The sequence below is a fragment of the Protopterus annectens genome, chromosome 1.part0 (assembly GCF_019279795.1).
Source record: "Protopterus annectens isolate FY-2018-M chromosome 1.part0, PAN1.0, whole genome shotgun sequence".
NCBI lineage: Eukaryota > Metazoa > Chordata > Ceratodontiformes > Protopteridae > Protopterus > Protopterus annectens.
The window spans coordinates 123399650-123418548 of NC_056725.1; the positions used below are offsets into that span (position 1 = coordinate 123399650).

An 18899-nucleotide genomic window follows, 5' to 3' on the forward strand; every position below is an offset into this window, starting at 1 on the left:
GCATACCAGTCGAAATACGTAAGTAACTGAGTAAGTAAGTAAGTAACTAACTAAATAAATAAGCTTATCAGCCCATCTGTGCCACAGCCTCCCAGCCAAAATAAGTAACTAACTAAATAACTATCTAAACTAAACTAACTAACTAACTAACTAACTAACTAACTAACTAACTAACTAACTAACTGACTAATCTTATTAGTGCATCTGTGCCACAGCCTCTCTGCCATGGCAGTGTTGCCTTCCAACAATACTTTAAAGTCTTGACTTAGTCATTTTCTCTGTGTAGTCATCTCTTTTTCACCCAGAAGATCCAGTTAATTAATGTTGGAAAGTCTGGAACTCCCAAATCTTGTGCTCCCATATACCTTACCTCTCTCTCTAAGATTGACTATATCCTTTCACAGTCTTAGGGGACAGCAGTAAACTCTCAGCTCCTCTAAAGTCTTCCTCCTCACCTCATCACCTGTTAAATGCCTGTTCTATCATTGTTAAAAGTAAATAAATATTCCATCCAGAAGTACATTTGATTCATTTCCATCCCAGAAGTGTTCTGAGCTAAACATTAGCTACCCCTGCTAACTTCATCTAGAACGTTTACGGCTATTAAGCCATTGACTTTGATTTTTCTTACTGCTGTTGTTTCTCCAAAAGTCTGGATTTCTTATTAAAGCTGTTGAACAGATAAGGTGCTTGGACATTTATGTTGAACATATAAAAAAATGATGAATGATAGATTTGCTGCTAGAAAACCTATAAGGAAATAATTTTTGTGGTTTCAACATTAAGAACCTTCACGCAAAGTGGCAAAAATTCTCTAATCAGCACCAGCGGAAATACATTGCTTCTGAACCTACACAGTGAGGAAGTAAAAACAGTTTAACAAACCACACACTGCATGACTATCATCTGGTCAGCAACTGATTCACAGTGTCTACTATTTTTATGTTTCATCACCATGGCAACCAAAACATTTCAGTACAAGTGTCCAAGGGTGTGTCAAGCAAGGCCAGCACATAATACCCTCTGCAGTCTACACATGCTGACACTTCAGTCAAGTGGAAGTCCAGCACTTCTTTTGTACAACATGGACATGGCTTATTGTTTAATCAGCATTTTTGGATAATTCTGTCCTAATATCCATTGAATTAAGGGTTTATTTATTTTACCTTATGTAAGAAGATGGGGTGATGGGGGTGTAGTGTCAAGTATTTAAACTAATATTGATATTTGAGAATAAAGCTCTGTAAACCCTTAAGTTTTAGATGAAGTTTAAAAATTAAAGCTGAATCTTTTCTTTGTCAAGCATTAATACTTGTGCAAAGTCCACAGCACAACTGAAGACTGAATCATGTTTTATTTCACAGTCTTTACCTGGATCGGATAAGATCCCAACTTGCTTCTGAATTCTGTCTAGAAGTAACATGAATAGTTGCTGCTACTGGGCAGAGCTGGGCTATAGTTCATAGATTCATAGGTGTTTACTAGGCTAATGACCACATGGGCCTTTTTAAGCCTAGCCATGCATCCCAAGTCTCTGACAAGTTCTGATACCCTTGCTAAGTGTTAGCAGAGGTTTGGGAGATGAACCATTTACAAGTTAGGACTTGGGAGATGAAACATTTACAAGTTACTTGTGCCCATTATATAGATGCAAAACCAGGGATGAATTTCCAGTTTCCCATCCCATTTTAGTCATGTTTATAATGTTATGCTTGATTTTAGAGTCCTTAGATCTGCTGAATGCTTTTTATTTTATTGTAGAGTTTAATTATATTGGTGTACCACCAAAGTGGTTTGCTTTTAAACTTTCCATTATATTTATATTTAGATCTGGCAGATACTGTCAATTCTATAAAATTATCTAAGAGGGCACATAATTATTTTGATAAGTTGGCTAATGATGTGATGTCTGGAGTTATGCTGGAATGGGCGAATCTTGAAACTTCATCGTAAAATGTAATGAGATGTGTACACTTGAAATTTTTGAATTTTGGGATACTGGTATCTTCAGGCTTAAAGGTTTTAATAGTAAAGGTCAGTAGCTTATGATTTAGCTTATCAAGGGAAAGAGATACCAGGGGAAATAATACATGAAGAAGCTACATTCATAAGGACCAGTTTCAAAATATTTTGCCTTCTTGTAGGTTTGTTAACAATCTGTTCCAGGGAGCTGTCATTTATGAAGTCTTGGAACTTTAGTGTATATCCTACATTTGAGGTATAAATGCTCCAGTTTATTGATAAGTACTTGAAGTCTCCCAAAATAATGGAGTTTTTGTTTATTGGGAGTTCATCAATTACATCTAGGACTCTTGCATCTATTTCAGATAAAGCTGAAGGTGTCCTGTAACAGGCTATAAACTGATAGTTGGTTTGGTTTAGTGTAACGTGGAGCTCAATGAGCTCTGTTTGTAGATCCCCGGGATCTGCCTAGAGGTATATGGTCCCTAACAAATATGGGGGCATCATCACAGTTGCCTTCAGGACCCAAAGCATGATATGTGCAGACCCAGGTGAGCAAAGAGTGCTTCCAGAACATTTAAACCAAGTTTCAATAATAAGTGAACGAAAAGCACTTTACAAGTACTTTCGTCTGTTTGGTTTCATCTACTTGTTGGTTTCTACAACGTGAAAGAAGTTCTACAATTTTAAGAAGCACCTTTTCTGGATTAACTTTTGAAAAGCAACTTGCCTCTTTGAACTTGCTACCATGTGGCTGGTTTGACTGTTTCACTCAATGTGGATGCTTTTTCAGTCACTCCATTAGAACTTTCATGGTAGTATGCTGACAGTTTACACTTGGGGTAAGAAATAGACTTTTCTTTTTACCAGTGATTTTGCTTGAAGAACTTCAAGTGTACAAGTACTTTCTTCTGTTTGGTTTCATCTACCTGTCAGTGTTTACAATGTGAAAGAAGTTCTATAATTTAAAGAAGCACCTTTGCTGGACTAACTTCTTAAAAGCAACTTGCCTCTTTGAACTTGCTACCATGTGGCTATGTTTGACTCAATGTGGATGCTTTTTCAGTCACTCCATTGGAACTTTCATGGCAGTGTGCTGACAGTTTACACCTGGGACTGTGCTTCAACTTGGCATTACTCAAGGAAAAGGTACTGAACTATTTTAATACACCAGCTTTTTATATTGTTTGGCTTTTACATGTGTACAGCTGTTCTTAGTGTTTTTAAGAAAAGGTTTTTTCGTGGCCAAGTGTGCTTTGACTTGATGGATTTATACATAGTGTGTAAACACACCAGCTAGTTTTATACAAGCTTTTTGAAAACACACTTGAAACGTTTGGTATTTGTTCACCTGTATTACCAGTACAACAAGGAAGTACCAAGTTGTTAAGGTGGCCTACTGTGACGTAAAACCTTTTGGGTTACCCTGAGCAAACTTTTTTATAACTAATAATGACTGTTGTTTCATCCTACCATGGAGCCAGGTGGTTTTTGTTCAAAGTTTCAATAATTACACAGACATGGATGTCTTCCAAATGCAGGAGAGCCTCAAGGCTGGGAATTTTGTTACTGAGAATTCCAACATTGAGCAGATCTAGCTAAAAGTGATACTGTTTTGGATTTGGGATGCTTGTTAAACTGGTATGTCCACTAGCTGAAGTCTGCCTAATAATGGCACTATGGGGGCAGCAGAGGTTTTAGCCACTATGCAGAATCCTTGGAATGAGAAGTGAAGACAATCCTTGGCAAAGTAAGTAGGACGGTTGAGTATCTCATCCCATGCTGACAAATACTGGAACGCTCTGGAATGATATCAACTTTTTAGCCAATTGTTGAAGCCAGTTATCGTTTCTTTGCATCTTTATACCAAGAAAGCATTCTTGGAGAAGGAAGGATTCTACTCTGGACCAGAATCTTGCCTGCATTTGAAACACGCATGGAGAACTCCAACATGACTCTGCATATCTCTCAAGATTTTGCATGATAAGTCATTCCACATACATAGACCACCACCATATTATAATCATATTTGTCAGGTGATTGGGTCTCATGGGCCCCTAATATATCAGAGTTCCTAGCAAGTGAAAGACACCTCACTGTTACCCTATCTTATTTTAGTGCAGAATCAGCATGTCTGACTAGAGAGTCACCAATCACTAAAATGTTTTTTATTTGTAGTGTGTTTTTGTGTACTGGATTTGGGATGACTTAAATCCTGGGGACTCATTGTTGGAAGTGTGTCAGAAGGTGATGTGGTGTTAGACTTTTGCTGAGAAAGCCTCAGCATAAAACATGATAGTGTTGCTTGGTGAACAATGTTGTGGCAATGAGTGTAATTCACAGCCTGTGTCCTTTTTGTGACAGTGAGCCCTCCACATTAAATACTTAGCATCACAAACAAAATGTCTAGTACTAAGGAAAAGTTCATTCTCTGTCAGCATCAGATACTCACTACACTTCTAAGGACACCCAGTGCTATGAGGCTGGAAACAGAAGGAAGGCAAGTGGTTTGACACTACATTTTAATCCAGGGATTTGGAGAATTAGTCTGTACACATACTCAGCTAAATGAGATATAGACAGGAAACAGCTAACTGTGCTATGTAACTACTGAATACACACTATGCTGGTCAAGTATTAACTGCTAATTGCAATGTGGTGCAACTAAAAAGCTAATTTTTCTAAAGAACCACAGCTATAGGCTACTCTTCTAACCATTAGTGTGCAGTGTGTTTCGCTGCGCATCTGTAGGCAGCTGTCTGTATTACAGATATTGCTAATCACATTAAACAATACTGATTTGAAGAGAATCTGCAAATCATATTTGTGCATTCATAGAAGCCTCATGTAGAAGGGAGCATCACTATTTACCAGTGAGCAAAACTGGAATTCTGCCTATTGTTCTTAATTCTAGATGGCCTTTTCCAATTATAAGATGTTACATTTGTGACACTGCCCCTCTCTAGTGTGACTGCTGACATTTGCACAATTTTCTAGAACCTTACAGTTTTCCACCAACTGGTCCTTCACATTAGAAATCCAGTTTTTGGAATGCAGCTGTAAAGTTGTTTCCATCTGGAGAGCTATATCCTGTAGTGCATTTCCTATTAGCACTGCAACGTCTACCAGCATTAACAGCTTTATAAGCCACCTCAAGACCCAGTGTCATATAACTGTTCTACATCAGTTACATAAATGGTACATAGTATATTCCTCCCTTACATATAGCTTGCTCTGCAGATTTTTTTCTTCATATACTGCTAATTTGACCAACAGGAGTTTGGCTGACACAGTTTTATTGACGCTGTGTTACATACCCTGTGGCTTGTATGTTTATTAAATATACTTCATTTTAACAGGTTATTTGTGAAACAAGGCCTTGTAGTACAGGTTATTTGCTTTTTTAAATAATATAAGATAAATAAACAAAAACAAAATACTGCAGTACCACTGAAGGAAAAGGCCATACCGGAAGACGCATCAATTTTCTGTAGTAGCGTTCTACCCGACCAGAGACCTCCTGGAAGTAGCGACGAAGTTCCTCCAGTTCCTCTTCTATGACAGCTGCATCCAGTGGTTCACACTTTTGCATTAGCTGGTCTCCCTGAAGAAATATTTGCTCTATTTTCCCAGTGTTTAATGAGATCTCTTGCTGGAAAGCCTGTGTGACAGGGATAAAATTACATTAAAAGTAACCACAAAACTGCTTTGTACAAAGACTTTCATTCATTCACCTGCAGAAGACATACTACATACAAAGGCTCAGTTCTAGGGAAAAGCTGATAGCACTGGTCTGCTCAAATGATCTGATCTGTTCAAGGCCACATGATATGCAACAGAAGGTAAGGACCTTAAACTTGGGACTGTAGGTCATAGTGATATGCAACCTGTTATCTTACCTTCACTAAGCTGTGCTGTCAGACAACTAGAAATGTCATTCCATGCACTAGTCTTTGGTTGTTTACATCACAAATGAAAGAACATGCACTTTCATAACTTCTATAAAAAGAATGTGAACAGATAGAACAACCTGCATTTGACCATCACTATGAGGAATGCCAAGAAATTCACACTGAAAGCAGAGAAAAGAAAAACTCAACAAGTATATCCTGACATCTAGTTCAAAAGCACAGAACTGCTTGGCTTTCAACTGAAGAGATCTGATCAAAAATTCAGTGAAGTAAACGGAACTTTACCTGCTCCATGTAATTCCAGTTACAGACAGTGAGTGAATGCATGACAGTGAGAGAGACACAGAGACAGACTGACAGAGAAGGAGAGAGAAAAAAACACATACAGACACAGCAACAGAGACAAAAAAAGAGAGAGCAACAGAGAGATGCACTAGAGCCAAGTATCTTCCAGCTTAGTGCTGTCATACAAAACACAAAGAGGAACAAGAATCTGTAGGATCACAAAATGTTTACAGTTTTAAAAGTTGTAATCACTCAGTGATGTCTCATGGACAGAGGCCAGAAGTGAAATACATCTGGCTCTATATTAGATCACCGAACGCTTAAAAAAGCGAACGGTGATTGATCGAACCTATGTAAGCAAAAGCTTACAATCTTGAACTGTCAGAACAGCGATTTTTTTCCTAGGGAAAAAAATCGTTGCTCCAAAACACATACACACAACACAAGCACACCAAACAAACAGCAATCCACACACATACACCTAAAATCTGACACCTAACCCTACACTAAACTATACACACACCACTAACTATTCACTTACCTTAACCCAAACCCTAACCCTAAGGTCTGTCACTATTGCAAATTCACCTCACCCACTCCCTAACCCTAGCTCACCTAACCCACCATAACCCTCACGTCCACAGAATCGCACACATACCTAACCTGCGCCCTAACCCTAACTCACCTAACCCGCCCTAACAATCACATCCACATAATCGCACACTTACCTGAACCCGACCCATAACTTTCCACCACAGCACTGAAAATACCGAAGCAACAGAAACGGACAACCGAATTCTTTCCCTAGGAAAAAATTTGGGTTTCCGTTGCTTCGATATTTTAAGCTTTCGCTTACATAAGTTCAATCAATCACCTTTCACTTTTTTAAGCGTTCGGTGATCTAATATAGACCATGTATCTGATTCTGTGATAACTTTAAAAAACATAGTACACCTTGTACAGCCTCACACAAAATGAAGCATGACAGCTGAAAGTGAATGTCATTTTTTTTTTTCAAGGGAGGATGGACGTGCTTCCCACATAGGTACTGTACTGGCTGCTGTCCATGCTCTAGCATGAGGCTAGACTTTAACCTTATCAATGTTTGTTCAGTACTTCTCTTACAACAGAAAGGTGATGAACAATGTTCCTTTCTTCCGGAGTATGGAGAACAGTAAAGGCACTCTAGGTATTACAAATGTATTCATACTCAGATCTCAGGAAAAAAATAAACAATGTTGGAATAAACAAAGAGACAGCTAAATAAAATAAAGTAAATAAGTAAGTAAATAAATGAATAATAAAAATCTAACCACAACAATGAATTATGCAAAAACGTCCTTTGAGTTAGAAAGCAAAAGAAAAAACTTATGTATAAAATAAACTGGCCAGGGTTAGCTTTAACTGCATTTCACTTGATTATGGAAAAACACACACTACTTAAGCAAAGAAAAGTACTTTACCCGTAGCTGCTTTATCTTGGCCTGTGTGTCACACTCTGAGAAGTGCTCGATATTTGTTAGCTGCAAGTCCATTTCTGTCAACCAGACCACAATATTTTCTCGAGCAGACTCAAAATCTTCCCGTTGGGAACAGAAGTACTAAAAGAAATATCAAGACAGAAAGAAACTGAATGGAAGTAATTGCAACATTACAATCATTTCTTTTTTACACAGATCAGGGTTTTTTTTTCTAGACTGACTCTTATTTATATAATCACTCCTTGCAGGTTCTAATGCTTTTAACATAGACTAATGACAGTTGAGGCTGTCAAGAGTGCTTTGAGTGTCCTGTCACATTATGTACAAATCAATAATCATAGGAAAATTTTAGCTGTGTTGTGCCCTGTCCTTTTCACTTACGACTACCTCATGTCTGTATAATGTCTTCTCTGCTCATGGCATACTGAGTTTAGTTTCTCTACAAATCCATATTGCATTCTTTTATTTTACCTCATTAATTAATTGCTTGTTGCTAAAGCCCTTGTGTACGATAACAGTTACATAGCAGGTAATAAAGGAGTTGTTCTCCCAGGCCTTTATTCAATATGAACCCAGAAGAACCACATAGTTACCAAAATAAAAATAAACATCTGGTCACTCATTAATTAATAAGCAGATTCGTAGTTCTGGGGTAGTTAATCCATTTGAAGCATTTTGTCAAAGCTTGACAGATGTTTCCAAAAACCTTGAAGAGAATACAAACAGCACATATATTTGCAAAACCACCATTATTTAATCCATTATTTCACAAACATGGGGAATACAGATATTCTTCAACATAAAAAAGGCTCTTTAAACTAGCTAATAACAATGGTGGGAAAGTGTAAGGTAGAAAATGTAAATCTTACTTAGGAGTAACTTAAGAGTATCCCTGTACAAGTCTGTAGGGCATTCAGATTCACAGACTTACTCAACAAAAGCTATGCCATTCATATACAAACTGCATCTTTAACTGTTCACATTTCAGAGAATGCCAAATAGTCTAAATATATATCTATCTAGGATCGTTAAATACATTAAGTAAGCTGTATAATCATTATCAAGGAGTACATCCTTTATAAAGTGCCACCTAGGATGCCTTGAACATTACAGCTCATTTAAAAAAGATCACATATACTTCCAACATTAGTGTTATTAACGTAACATAAAACAACATCTAAAATAGTGGCAGAAAACCTTGACGGTGGCATAGAGGGAGAAAGTCAAGTTTAATTAGATGCGTAGGTACTTGACAGAGAGTTAGGGAGGATGGACATGCCTATCTTGGGGAGGAGGGAATGTGACAGGTCATCCTTCCCTGTTTTTTGATGGGGTTGGAGCTCAGAAAGGACACCAGAGCTGGAAAGCAAAAGAGAGCAGAGTAGGTATGGCCACCCTATGGGTCTGAGGCAGAGAATGCACTCTGGCTCAGGAGCAGAGTAGGTATGACCACCATATTGGTCTGAGGCAGAGTATGCACTCTGGCTCAGGAGCAGAGTAGGTATGGCCACCCTATGGGTCTGAGGCAGAGTATGCACTCTGGCTCAGGAGCAGAGTAGGTATGGCCACCCTATGGGTCTGAGGCAGAGAATGCACTCTGGCTCAGGAGCAGAGTAGGTATGGCCACCCTATGGGTCTGAGGCAGAGAATGCACTCTGGCTCAGGAGCAGTATAGGTATGGCCACCCTATGGGTCTGAGGTAGAGAATGCACTCTGGCTCAGGAGCAGAGTAGGTATGGCCACCCTATGGGTCTGAGGCAGAGAATGCACTCTGGCTCAGGAGCAGAGTAGGTATGGCCACCCTATGGGTCTGAGGCAGAGTATGCACTCTGGCAGCTCCTCATTGCCTGCCCAGCTGATGGAGTACTTTTCATCAAGCTGTTGAGGGATGCAGGGCTAAGGGAGAAAAAAAAGCAGTCTCTTCAGGATGATGGTACATTTTCAGTACCTTCACTCTCACTCTCTCTCTCTCTGCGCATATATATATATATATATATATATATATACATATATATATATATATATATATATATATATATATATATATATAAGGTTGAAGCACTCCCCAGAGAAGCTAGTGCCCTCAGCCTGAAGGAACAAATGGGTTCATTAAGAGTGACAGGAGGGAGGTCTGATGGTCATGAACGAATTTGGGGAAAAAACTGTCAGAAGTTAACAGTGAAACTATCTGGTCTGCCTGAGTATTGCAGCTATTGAAGGGTAGCTGCCACTCCCCTTTTTACCTGTTACTCTAGGTCTCCTAAGCTTTTAAAATGTCCTAGTTGTTTTAGACTGTAGTACCCATTCTGCAGTGTATTCCAGTTGTCTACCACCTTCTCTGTTAAGACATTTTCCAGATGTCTAGGTTGAAATGTTTTCCTTAATGTGATAGCCATATCCTCTAACCCACCATATCCTTGTTACCATATGGGACAGATACCCTTATTGTAATGGCTGATTCTTAAGTCTGTAAAATATGAAAATATATTGCTCCAAAATGTCTTAACCTCTTATTTTTGGGTCTATATTACAACGTCAAACTTGTAGAAGTTTGAACATTGTAATATCGAACCCAAAAGTCTGAAATACGAAAATAGCGTAGCCATGGCACACCAATTTTTTTCCCAGGGAAAAAAATCAGTTGGACATTTTCGGAGCTTTGCTATTTCCTTCACTGTGGTGCGATCTCGGAGTTGGCATATTTAAGTAGGGGGGTGTGGGGCGGCTTTAGTTTAAGTTTAAAGTGTACATTTTTTTTCTTTTTGTCACAGAACAATGATTTTTTTTCCCCTGGGGAAAAAATCGCTGTTCTGTGTTTTTGTTATTATTGGGTTTCGAAGTATACTGTTCGATATTACAAAGTTCGAACTCCTGTGAGTTCGACGTTGTAATATAGACCTCTTATTTTTACCTACACAAGACTGATGCTCAAAATTATTTTAACAGTCTATCTGTATAACGCTACTTTAAGTTATGGCTGAAAAGTGCCCTTATGATTTAGTCCAGTTAGATAATAAATAAAAAAGTAAATAAAGCATCAGCTTTTGCATAGTTGGATGTTTATGTATGTATGTAAGTGCTAACAAGTTAATTTACTCTACAGTGCAGACACTGCAATGATGAATCCCATGTCTCCCACATTTTGCTAAGTCAGCTAGATGTTCTAAACCCATATGTAGATATTATCCAGCTGATCTACACCAGAAGTTAGACACTGCATTTCCCAGATAGCAGTCTCTTCTTCTCAATCCTTTCCTCCTAGCATGTCTTATCTTCAGCTGACCTGGTCATTAGCTAAAGCCACATCACTGGCAGCACAAGTGGAAAATCTTAGCCATATACCAACACAATGTTCGAAGTTTTGTTTTAAAGTGTTTCTGGAAAACAATGCCCTGTGGAAGCAATTCACATTTGTAATTATACTTTGCAAACTTCTGAATTATATCACTTTTGCTAATTTCTTAGCATTATTTCATTTCTATTATTACTGCAAAAACATTGCCTGTAATGAGTAGCACACGTGCAATAACACACAAGAGCTTCAAATGGACTATGGGAGTTTTCAGAGTTTTGTAGACCTACTTTGTTGTCATAGCTATATGAGAAACCTTCCAGAACTGATCTAAATAAATCAACAGGCTGTCCAAATGCAGTGGAATCTTGGTTGGCTGCCTACATTCCTAACATGTAAACAAGGCTCTGATGAAGGTATGTTATACCCTGTGTTAGTTTTTTAGCAGCCATATGACCAGTATTAAAACAGAAGGAAACATCTACATTGTGCTTTTCCTTACATTTACTAGAGCAACTCATAAGAGCATTATCAAAGGGCATCATTTATTTGTCAGTAAAGCAAGACAATTGGGAGTGTTTGAGACAATGGTCTACTGGCATACACTCCTGCTTAAATTCATTCTGACCGAGTCATATATTTGTACTCCTATACCTTCTTTGACCCCTGATTAAATCAATGGCATGTATCATCCTTTCCCAAAACTGAGCAATGTCATGAAATTAGACTTCTGTCTGAGTGCATTAAAAAAATGAAACTGCTTGTTGGGTAATACAAATGAATGCTGAAGACTTACATATTAACTTAACATTCTGCTCTTTTTAATTTGTTACTGAAAATGTATTATTACTAGGCCTTGTAGGGCCTTACTTATCCAGTAGCCAAACAGATGACTATGTTATGGAATCTTAAAATAGTATTCCTTATCAACATCTCATTAAAGTTAATTTACTGCTTGTGATAAAAAAATCCTGACTGTTCAGCCTGTTGCTTGCATTCCCTTAGAAAACAAATCATAAGTAAAAACTACACAAACGTGTTCTTACTATATGCATTTATTTGAAGACCGGAATGGATATTTTTGTAAATCTAATACATTCTTACATGACCCGCACTTATGTAATGACACGTGTTTGAGTGATACTTCCCTCACCAATGTAATACCAAGTATTACCAACAAGTATATTTTAATTTGACACTTAAGAGTTTAAGCTATATCTTAGAAGCTAATACTGTTGTCAAATACTTTGAAAAGCAGAGTTTTAAGTTGTAATTATAACATATTAATGACCCTAACATGCTGCTGTTCTTCACAAGGATCATTGCTACAGTAGCCTAAAATATATGGGTTATTTGTGTATTTATTTATTGTTTATTTATTGACATTTGATTACCAGGAAAGTCCGACTGGGTAAAAGGCCATTTTCAGCACAGGCGCAGGAAGAAGAGCTCCAAATTATTGCAAAACATTTTAAGAACGATAATTTTATAATCTTCAAACATAAAACAAAACATCAGACATTTAAATAATTATCACAAATTAGACATAATATAAAAACATTGGATAAGAATCTATGCAAGGTATATGACAATCATTTAATATTTAGATAAATTTTAGACAGCTTGTAGAGAAATTAAGGGTAAATTAGCCTAATACAAATAGGAATTACAATATCAACTGAGGAAAAACAGGTTTATGGTATATTTAGGGAAAAGCCATGAAAGAGAATTATATAGCAGTAAGGAAGTAAGTGATGAAGGGAGATTAAGGAGGTATAACGAATGAAAAAGTGTATAACAGCCGGTCAGCTTTCAAAGCTTTTAGGGCACCTTCCACACACCAAAACCATTAGTATGCTTGAGCTGAGCCGACTAAAACCCAGTTTTGGGCACCAAGCCCTTCAGAGCTTTCCTGACACTGAAGAAAATGTTGCTCCATTGCTGGGCAAATATATTCCCTTTGAAGGTGTTGGGTGGAGTGACATTCAACTTTACTTTTCACGGAAAAAAATTACTTTTTGTGTAAAACTGACTTTTAAGCTAAAATAAAGTGTTTTAATGACTGCCATGTGACTTTTTTTCTGTGTAAAAGTTTTGTTATTTTACTTTTAATGGCTGTGGTAAGTGTTTAGTATTTTAACAAGGAAAATGTTACTTTTTTTCAACTTAACATGTTTTAAAACTCCCTAAAGCAACTTATATGTTTTACTGATTATTGATGCCAGGCTTCCCCAGGAATCAGGCACCTTTTTCGACTTAACCATGGACCAACCTCCCAGTTTGTCAGCTCTTCCTTCTTCCAAATAACAAAAAAAAAAAAAAAAAAAAAAAAAGAAAACTGTCAAACAGCCTTTGCCACCCAGCAGGCTGCTCAAGTGTCTCAGCTACAGGTAGGTGACTCTGCTGTTGCCAAAACTGGTTTCTTGGACCACTCATCTTTTTCCTTTATTCTTGCTGGTATAACTCCGAAAGCCATTATGAACCAGGGTTAGCCATGTCCTTTGCAGCTGTTGCGGTGTGCTTTGCAGGCAACAAAAGAGCCACTTTTGATGGGCCTAGAAAAAGGGGCAGAGAATGCCACTTTGCCTATCTAAAAAGCTGTGCCCATCCCTAGGGAGGTTTCTGTGGGCAAAACTGGTTCTGTTTCTGCAGAAATTCCTGAGAAAAGAAAAAAAAAAACATATGTCTGCAAACATATGAGTTCTTTCCCCAGTTACTCTGGACAGTTCAGGGTTTAGTACTGGACTCTTCCTTTATGGCTGTTTCTAGTAAAAGAAAATGTGTCTTCATTTTCCGAGGAAATAAAAGAGTTTGATCCTCAAAATAATTATGAGGGCATGGATTACATGTTGTTTCCTCTGATTTCTGATTCAGATTGTGAAGATTCAGCTAATAAATTTGAAGGATTCTCTTAACTGGAAACTATTTCCAGAAGTAAGCAGTTGTTTCAGTGGAAAGACAGTGACATTCCGCAGTCTACTATAATTTGTTACAAACGGAATTTCCAGAACGTATTCATATTGTCCTGTTCTGTTTGCTTTGGATGACATTTTTGTCACAGTCTGCAATTTTACTGAGAGCCAACCTGTTGCACCCTAAAAAAACAGATAAGACTATATAAAATACCTCAATCGTTTAAGTTTTTACACACTCATCGGAGATCAGACTCATCAGCTATTGCTTTACTGAATCCAGCTTCCGCTAAACCTTTGGTTAATACTAATCTCTTTCTTTCTAACAAGGATGGAAAGGTTTTTAATATATTTAGGAAAAGAGTGTATTATTCTGCACCACTTATAATTCCCAACTGTCAAACTTGTATGGTAGAGTTTATGTTTGTCTCTTCTGAGAATAACAGGAGTATTTTGGCATCCATTTCTTGTGAGGAGAAATCTCTTCTATAACTTGGTATCTTCCACGTCTCTAGTGACTCCCCACTTTTTTAAAATGTACTGATGAGGTATCTTCCGTGTCTCGTGACTCCCTGCTGTTTAAAATGTACTGATGATTCTGCTGATGCCACCCAGAGTTGCTGCAGTTGGAAATCTTATACCGAAGTTTGACTAGCTGCATTCTCCAAACCTCCCAGAGGATGTGAAAAATAAAATGTTGAATTCTCCCTTGGACAGACAACTAGTTTTTGGACCCACTGCTGCAGAGGTCAGTAAAATTCTAATGAGAGAGGAAAGGTGATTCAAGGGATCTCTCAGATTTTTCAGCCCTCTGTCTGTTTACAAAGGGATTTAATGGTCTCCCACAACTTTCTTTAAAAAGCAAAACAAACAGTCCCGCCAAGCTGCTGGTAAAAAAACATTTAAACAAAATGGCAGGGAGTTTCCAAAAAGAAAAGCAGGAACCCTCAAGAGCAAAGGACAATCTAATAAATCTGAATGACTATATAAAGGATTTCCAACCCCCCGACCCAGGCAGCTCTTTAATCTTTCCAGGAAGTCCGAACCTCCATTTCTCTATTTGGCAACAGACCGTTTCAGATAGAGGAGTTCTGAGAGCAATCCATCAGGGCTACATATGGCAATGGTAGTCTCTCCCTCCTTTTTAGGGGATCCCTCCTCACCCACCAGACAAGTATCTTCTTTTCCCTCTTCTCATTCAGCATATGCCTACTCAGGAAGCAATAGAAACTGTTCCTCCTTCTCAGTTAGGGCAGGGTTTTACTCCAGGATATTCCTGGTGCCAAAGAAAGATGATTCTTGGATACCAGTTCTGGCTCTCCTTTCTGCATCTGTCTGTGATAGAACCCAAGTTCAAAATGCTATCTCTTTTTAACCTATTAACCCTTATTTCCCATCTGTGTTTTCTAGTATCCTTAGATTTAAAAGACAGATATCATCACATTTTCCTAAAGATCCAGATTTCAAATATTTCTTAAGGTTTTCTCTGTCTGGATCACATTATCAGGTCTCTGCATTACCCTTCAGCCTATCTACTGCACAAAAGATATTCATAAAGTGTCTAGCTCATGTGGTAGCCTACTACAAACTGCAAGGTATTCAAAATTTTCCTCATTTGGATGACTTTCTTAACTTTGCAAAGCCTTTTACAAATTGTTAGGAATCTCTTAGTTGGTTAAGGGATCTACACAGGCTGGAATTCCAAGAGAACTGAAAGAAGTATTGTCTGACTCCTTTTCACAGGATTGTTTCCTAGGGTGTCTTCTGGGTAGCTAGTACCAAGACAGAAACCCCCATAAGTACGGCAGGTTGGTTGGTTGACTGTTGGTTGGTGTGGCGTGCTGACCAACAATATCTGGCAGAATTTGTTCAATACTTAAATGAAAATAAATGGGGTCTTGAATTTACACTGAACTGTCACATGCATTATATTAATTTTTTGGATGTCATGGTGACTAATCAACAGGATGGCTCTCTTGTCACCAAGGTGTACAGGAAATATCCCCAATATAACAACTTGCTATATACCACTAGTCTGCACCACACCATACAATACATAACATTCCAAAGTCTCAGTTCCTGTGTATTAAGAGGATATGTTCTGAACAGGATGAATTTGTGGACTCTCAAAAAGACATGATACACAGGTTCCAGGTCAGGGACCATTGACAACGGGATACACAATCTGCTAGTCAGTGGGCATCTGCTAAGGATAGGTCTTAGTTACTTACAAACAAAGATAGGACTAATGTAGGGGAATTGCAACCAATTAGATGTATAACGACTTATGGTCATAACATTAACCTCATCAGGGAAGTTGTGTCCAAGCATTGGAATATCTTAATGGCCAATGAAGAACTGAACCGGGAAATGGGTAACCAGTGTCAGTTTTCATACTGTAGAGGCAAAACATTGGGATCACACTTTGCACACTATAAGAAGCGTGGTAGTGGACTACTTATGTACCATTATGTACTATTACAGGGGATAAACTTCTGGGGTCATTTCCATGTGGCCACTGCACCTTCTGTAAATATATATAGAAATCTAAACAATTTACAAGCAAAAACTCGGGCCGAGTTTATGATACTCAATGTTTTGGAAACTGTGGATCTGACTGGGTGGTGTATTTAGCTACCTGCACCTGCTCATCTTTTTACGATGGGCAAAGATCACGTCCTCTACGTATTCGGATGTCAGAACATTTTAGTGACATCCGTAGCAAACAACTAACCAATGCCCTATACAGACACAATACATTACACTCCACTGTCCAGTTTCACTTCACCATGATAAATAAGATACAAGGAGACAGATCTAATAAATTAGGCTGGCACTCTATTCTGAACACTAAAGAAAAATACTGGATTGTTAACTTAGGAGGCCTGTTCTCACCGGGGTTAAATGATCACTTATAAATATGTTTTACATTGTTTATGTGAATTCATCATTGGAATGAAATGACTTACGTTAATTATTTTGGAGGAAATGACTCAACAGAAAGCGATGCTTTTAATGTTATATATTCTTTTTGGTGTCATAGCATGACTACTCACTGGGGAAGGCAAGTATGCCAAAACCGGTATGACACTATGTAATAACTAAACTATCCATGTAACAACACTTTGGTGGTGGCTCTTCTGTTTCAATGTGTCTTCTGGGCAGCTCAGTATAAATAGCTTTTCTTTCAAAGGAAAAAAAATCAGATATGGATTTAGATCTCTACCTGAGTTTTTCCACTCAGGAATACTGCCTCAGGAAGGGAATTGCTCAGTATTCTAGCTGTCATGGCATCTGATACACATGATACACATGATTCCTCTTGCAAGACTCCATACGAGAAAAATTTAACAGTACCTGAAATCTCTATTGTCTGAGCATTTACATTCCCTGATACTTCCGACTCCAGTTTTGGGATTTGTGAAAAGTGGGGTTTTGTGGAGGAGATGCCAAATGTCTCAGAATCCAGGTCTCTCATTCTGCCTTCCTGTTCTAGCAAAGTCGGTCACTACAGACATCTCAGATTTTGCTTGGGGAAGAGTTTCTATAGAAATAAAAGTACAGGGTCTTTGGAACAAAATAGACAGACCAAAACACAAACATAAAAGAGATGCTACCTCTTATAAATGCTCTCAATTCTCTCAAGCATCTGTGGTACCCCGGATCTCTTCAAGTGTTTACAGACAACACCACAGTAATGTCATACATAAACAAGTAAGCAGAACCAGATCTTGCCATCTGTGCAGACTAGCCACGTAAACTTTTCAGCACAATCTCACTCTACAGGCACCTTACATCAGAGCAAAACTGTGTGACAGACAACCTGAGCAGGACTAGAACAGACCTTCACAAACAGAAACTGAATCAGCAGTCTTCCAGGAAATTATCTAACTGTGGGGAATACCTCAAATAGAGCTATTTGTCTCTGCTCACAGCAATAAGTTGGGAAAATTATGGTCTAAGACTCCATGCAAAAAGGCCTGGAAAACAGATCCTTTTTCCCTTCCTTGGACATTTCCATCCTTTCCACTAATATCCAGGTTCACTCTGAAGATTCAGAATGACTCGCAGAGATAATTTTGGTGAGTCCATTCTGGCCCTGGTAACAGTGGTTATCCCTTCTTTTTGAAATGGCTATGGGCAAATATCACAAGCTTCCTCACAGACTGGATTTACTCACACAAGATCAGGGGTATTTGATACATCCTGATCCCAAACAACTACAACTTACTGCACAGATGACAGAATTTTAATACATTTTAAGCACCTACTTTTCTGAGGATGTGCAGCAGTTATTAATGGAGACAAGAAAGCCTGCTACTAGAAAATCATATATTAGTAAATGGAAAATGTTTTCTAGTTGGTGCCAAGAATAGAACCTTCATCCATTCAAGGCAAGTGGTTCTCTAGTTCCACAGTATTTGTATGAGTTACCCTGTATTACTTCTCAATCAAGGTTCATTTGTCAGCCATTTCATTATGTCTGCCCATGGATCACCTTCTTTCAGTGCAATCTCATGTGAAAATGTTTTTGAAAGGGGTGTTGCATAAGAAGTCTCCTAGTAAACAGGTGGCTCCTCCTTGGGATCTTAATTTTGTATTAGGAAAAACTAACTCTTGCTCTGTTTGAACCAGCTCATTGGGATGACATGAGATTCTTAACATGGAAAACAGTGTTACTAATTGAACAACCAAAATGTGAAACTCAAATGTAAAGAAAATAAAATCAAGGCCCAAGAAGCCTTTACATCCATCGAAACCTGGCTTACAAACTCCCAGCTAATACTAAATCCTAAAAAGACCCAACTTATGCTCTTTCATCCTCACAAAGCAGCAGCACCTACTCCCTCATTCTCTATTTCTGCATTAGATAATATCCCTCATCACACAAACCAAATTACTAGGGATCATTATTGACAATAATATGAAATTTGACAAACACATGCTCATACAATAACCAAAATCAACAAAAAACTAGGTACTCTTTACAGATGTAAAAACTTCATAGCCAGCAACAGTAAAGTTACCATAGCTTGTACTGATCTTCTCTCTGTCT

The 18899-nt window shown here is 38.1% G+C and overlaps 1 protein-coding gene across 3 annotated transcripts in view; it reads right to left on the reverse strand.

The window, feature by feature from the left end:
* The window catches only part of SYNE1 (spectrin repeat containing nuclear envelope protein 1), a 2173401-nt gene that overhangs the window by 424076 nt on the left and 1730426 nt on the right, over nt 1–18899 (reverse strand). For all 3 annotated transcript variants that reach the window (XM_044089035.1, XM_044089189.1, XM_044089105.1), the window contains 2 exons: nt 7622–7759; nt 5432–5623 (listed from right to left, as the gene is read on the reverse strand). In XM_044089035.1, coding sequence (XP_043944970.1) covers nt 5432–5623; nt 7622–7759 — 330 coding nt within the window. The remainder of the gene's footprint in view (nt 1–5431; nt 5624–7621; nt 7760–18899) is intronic.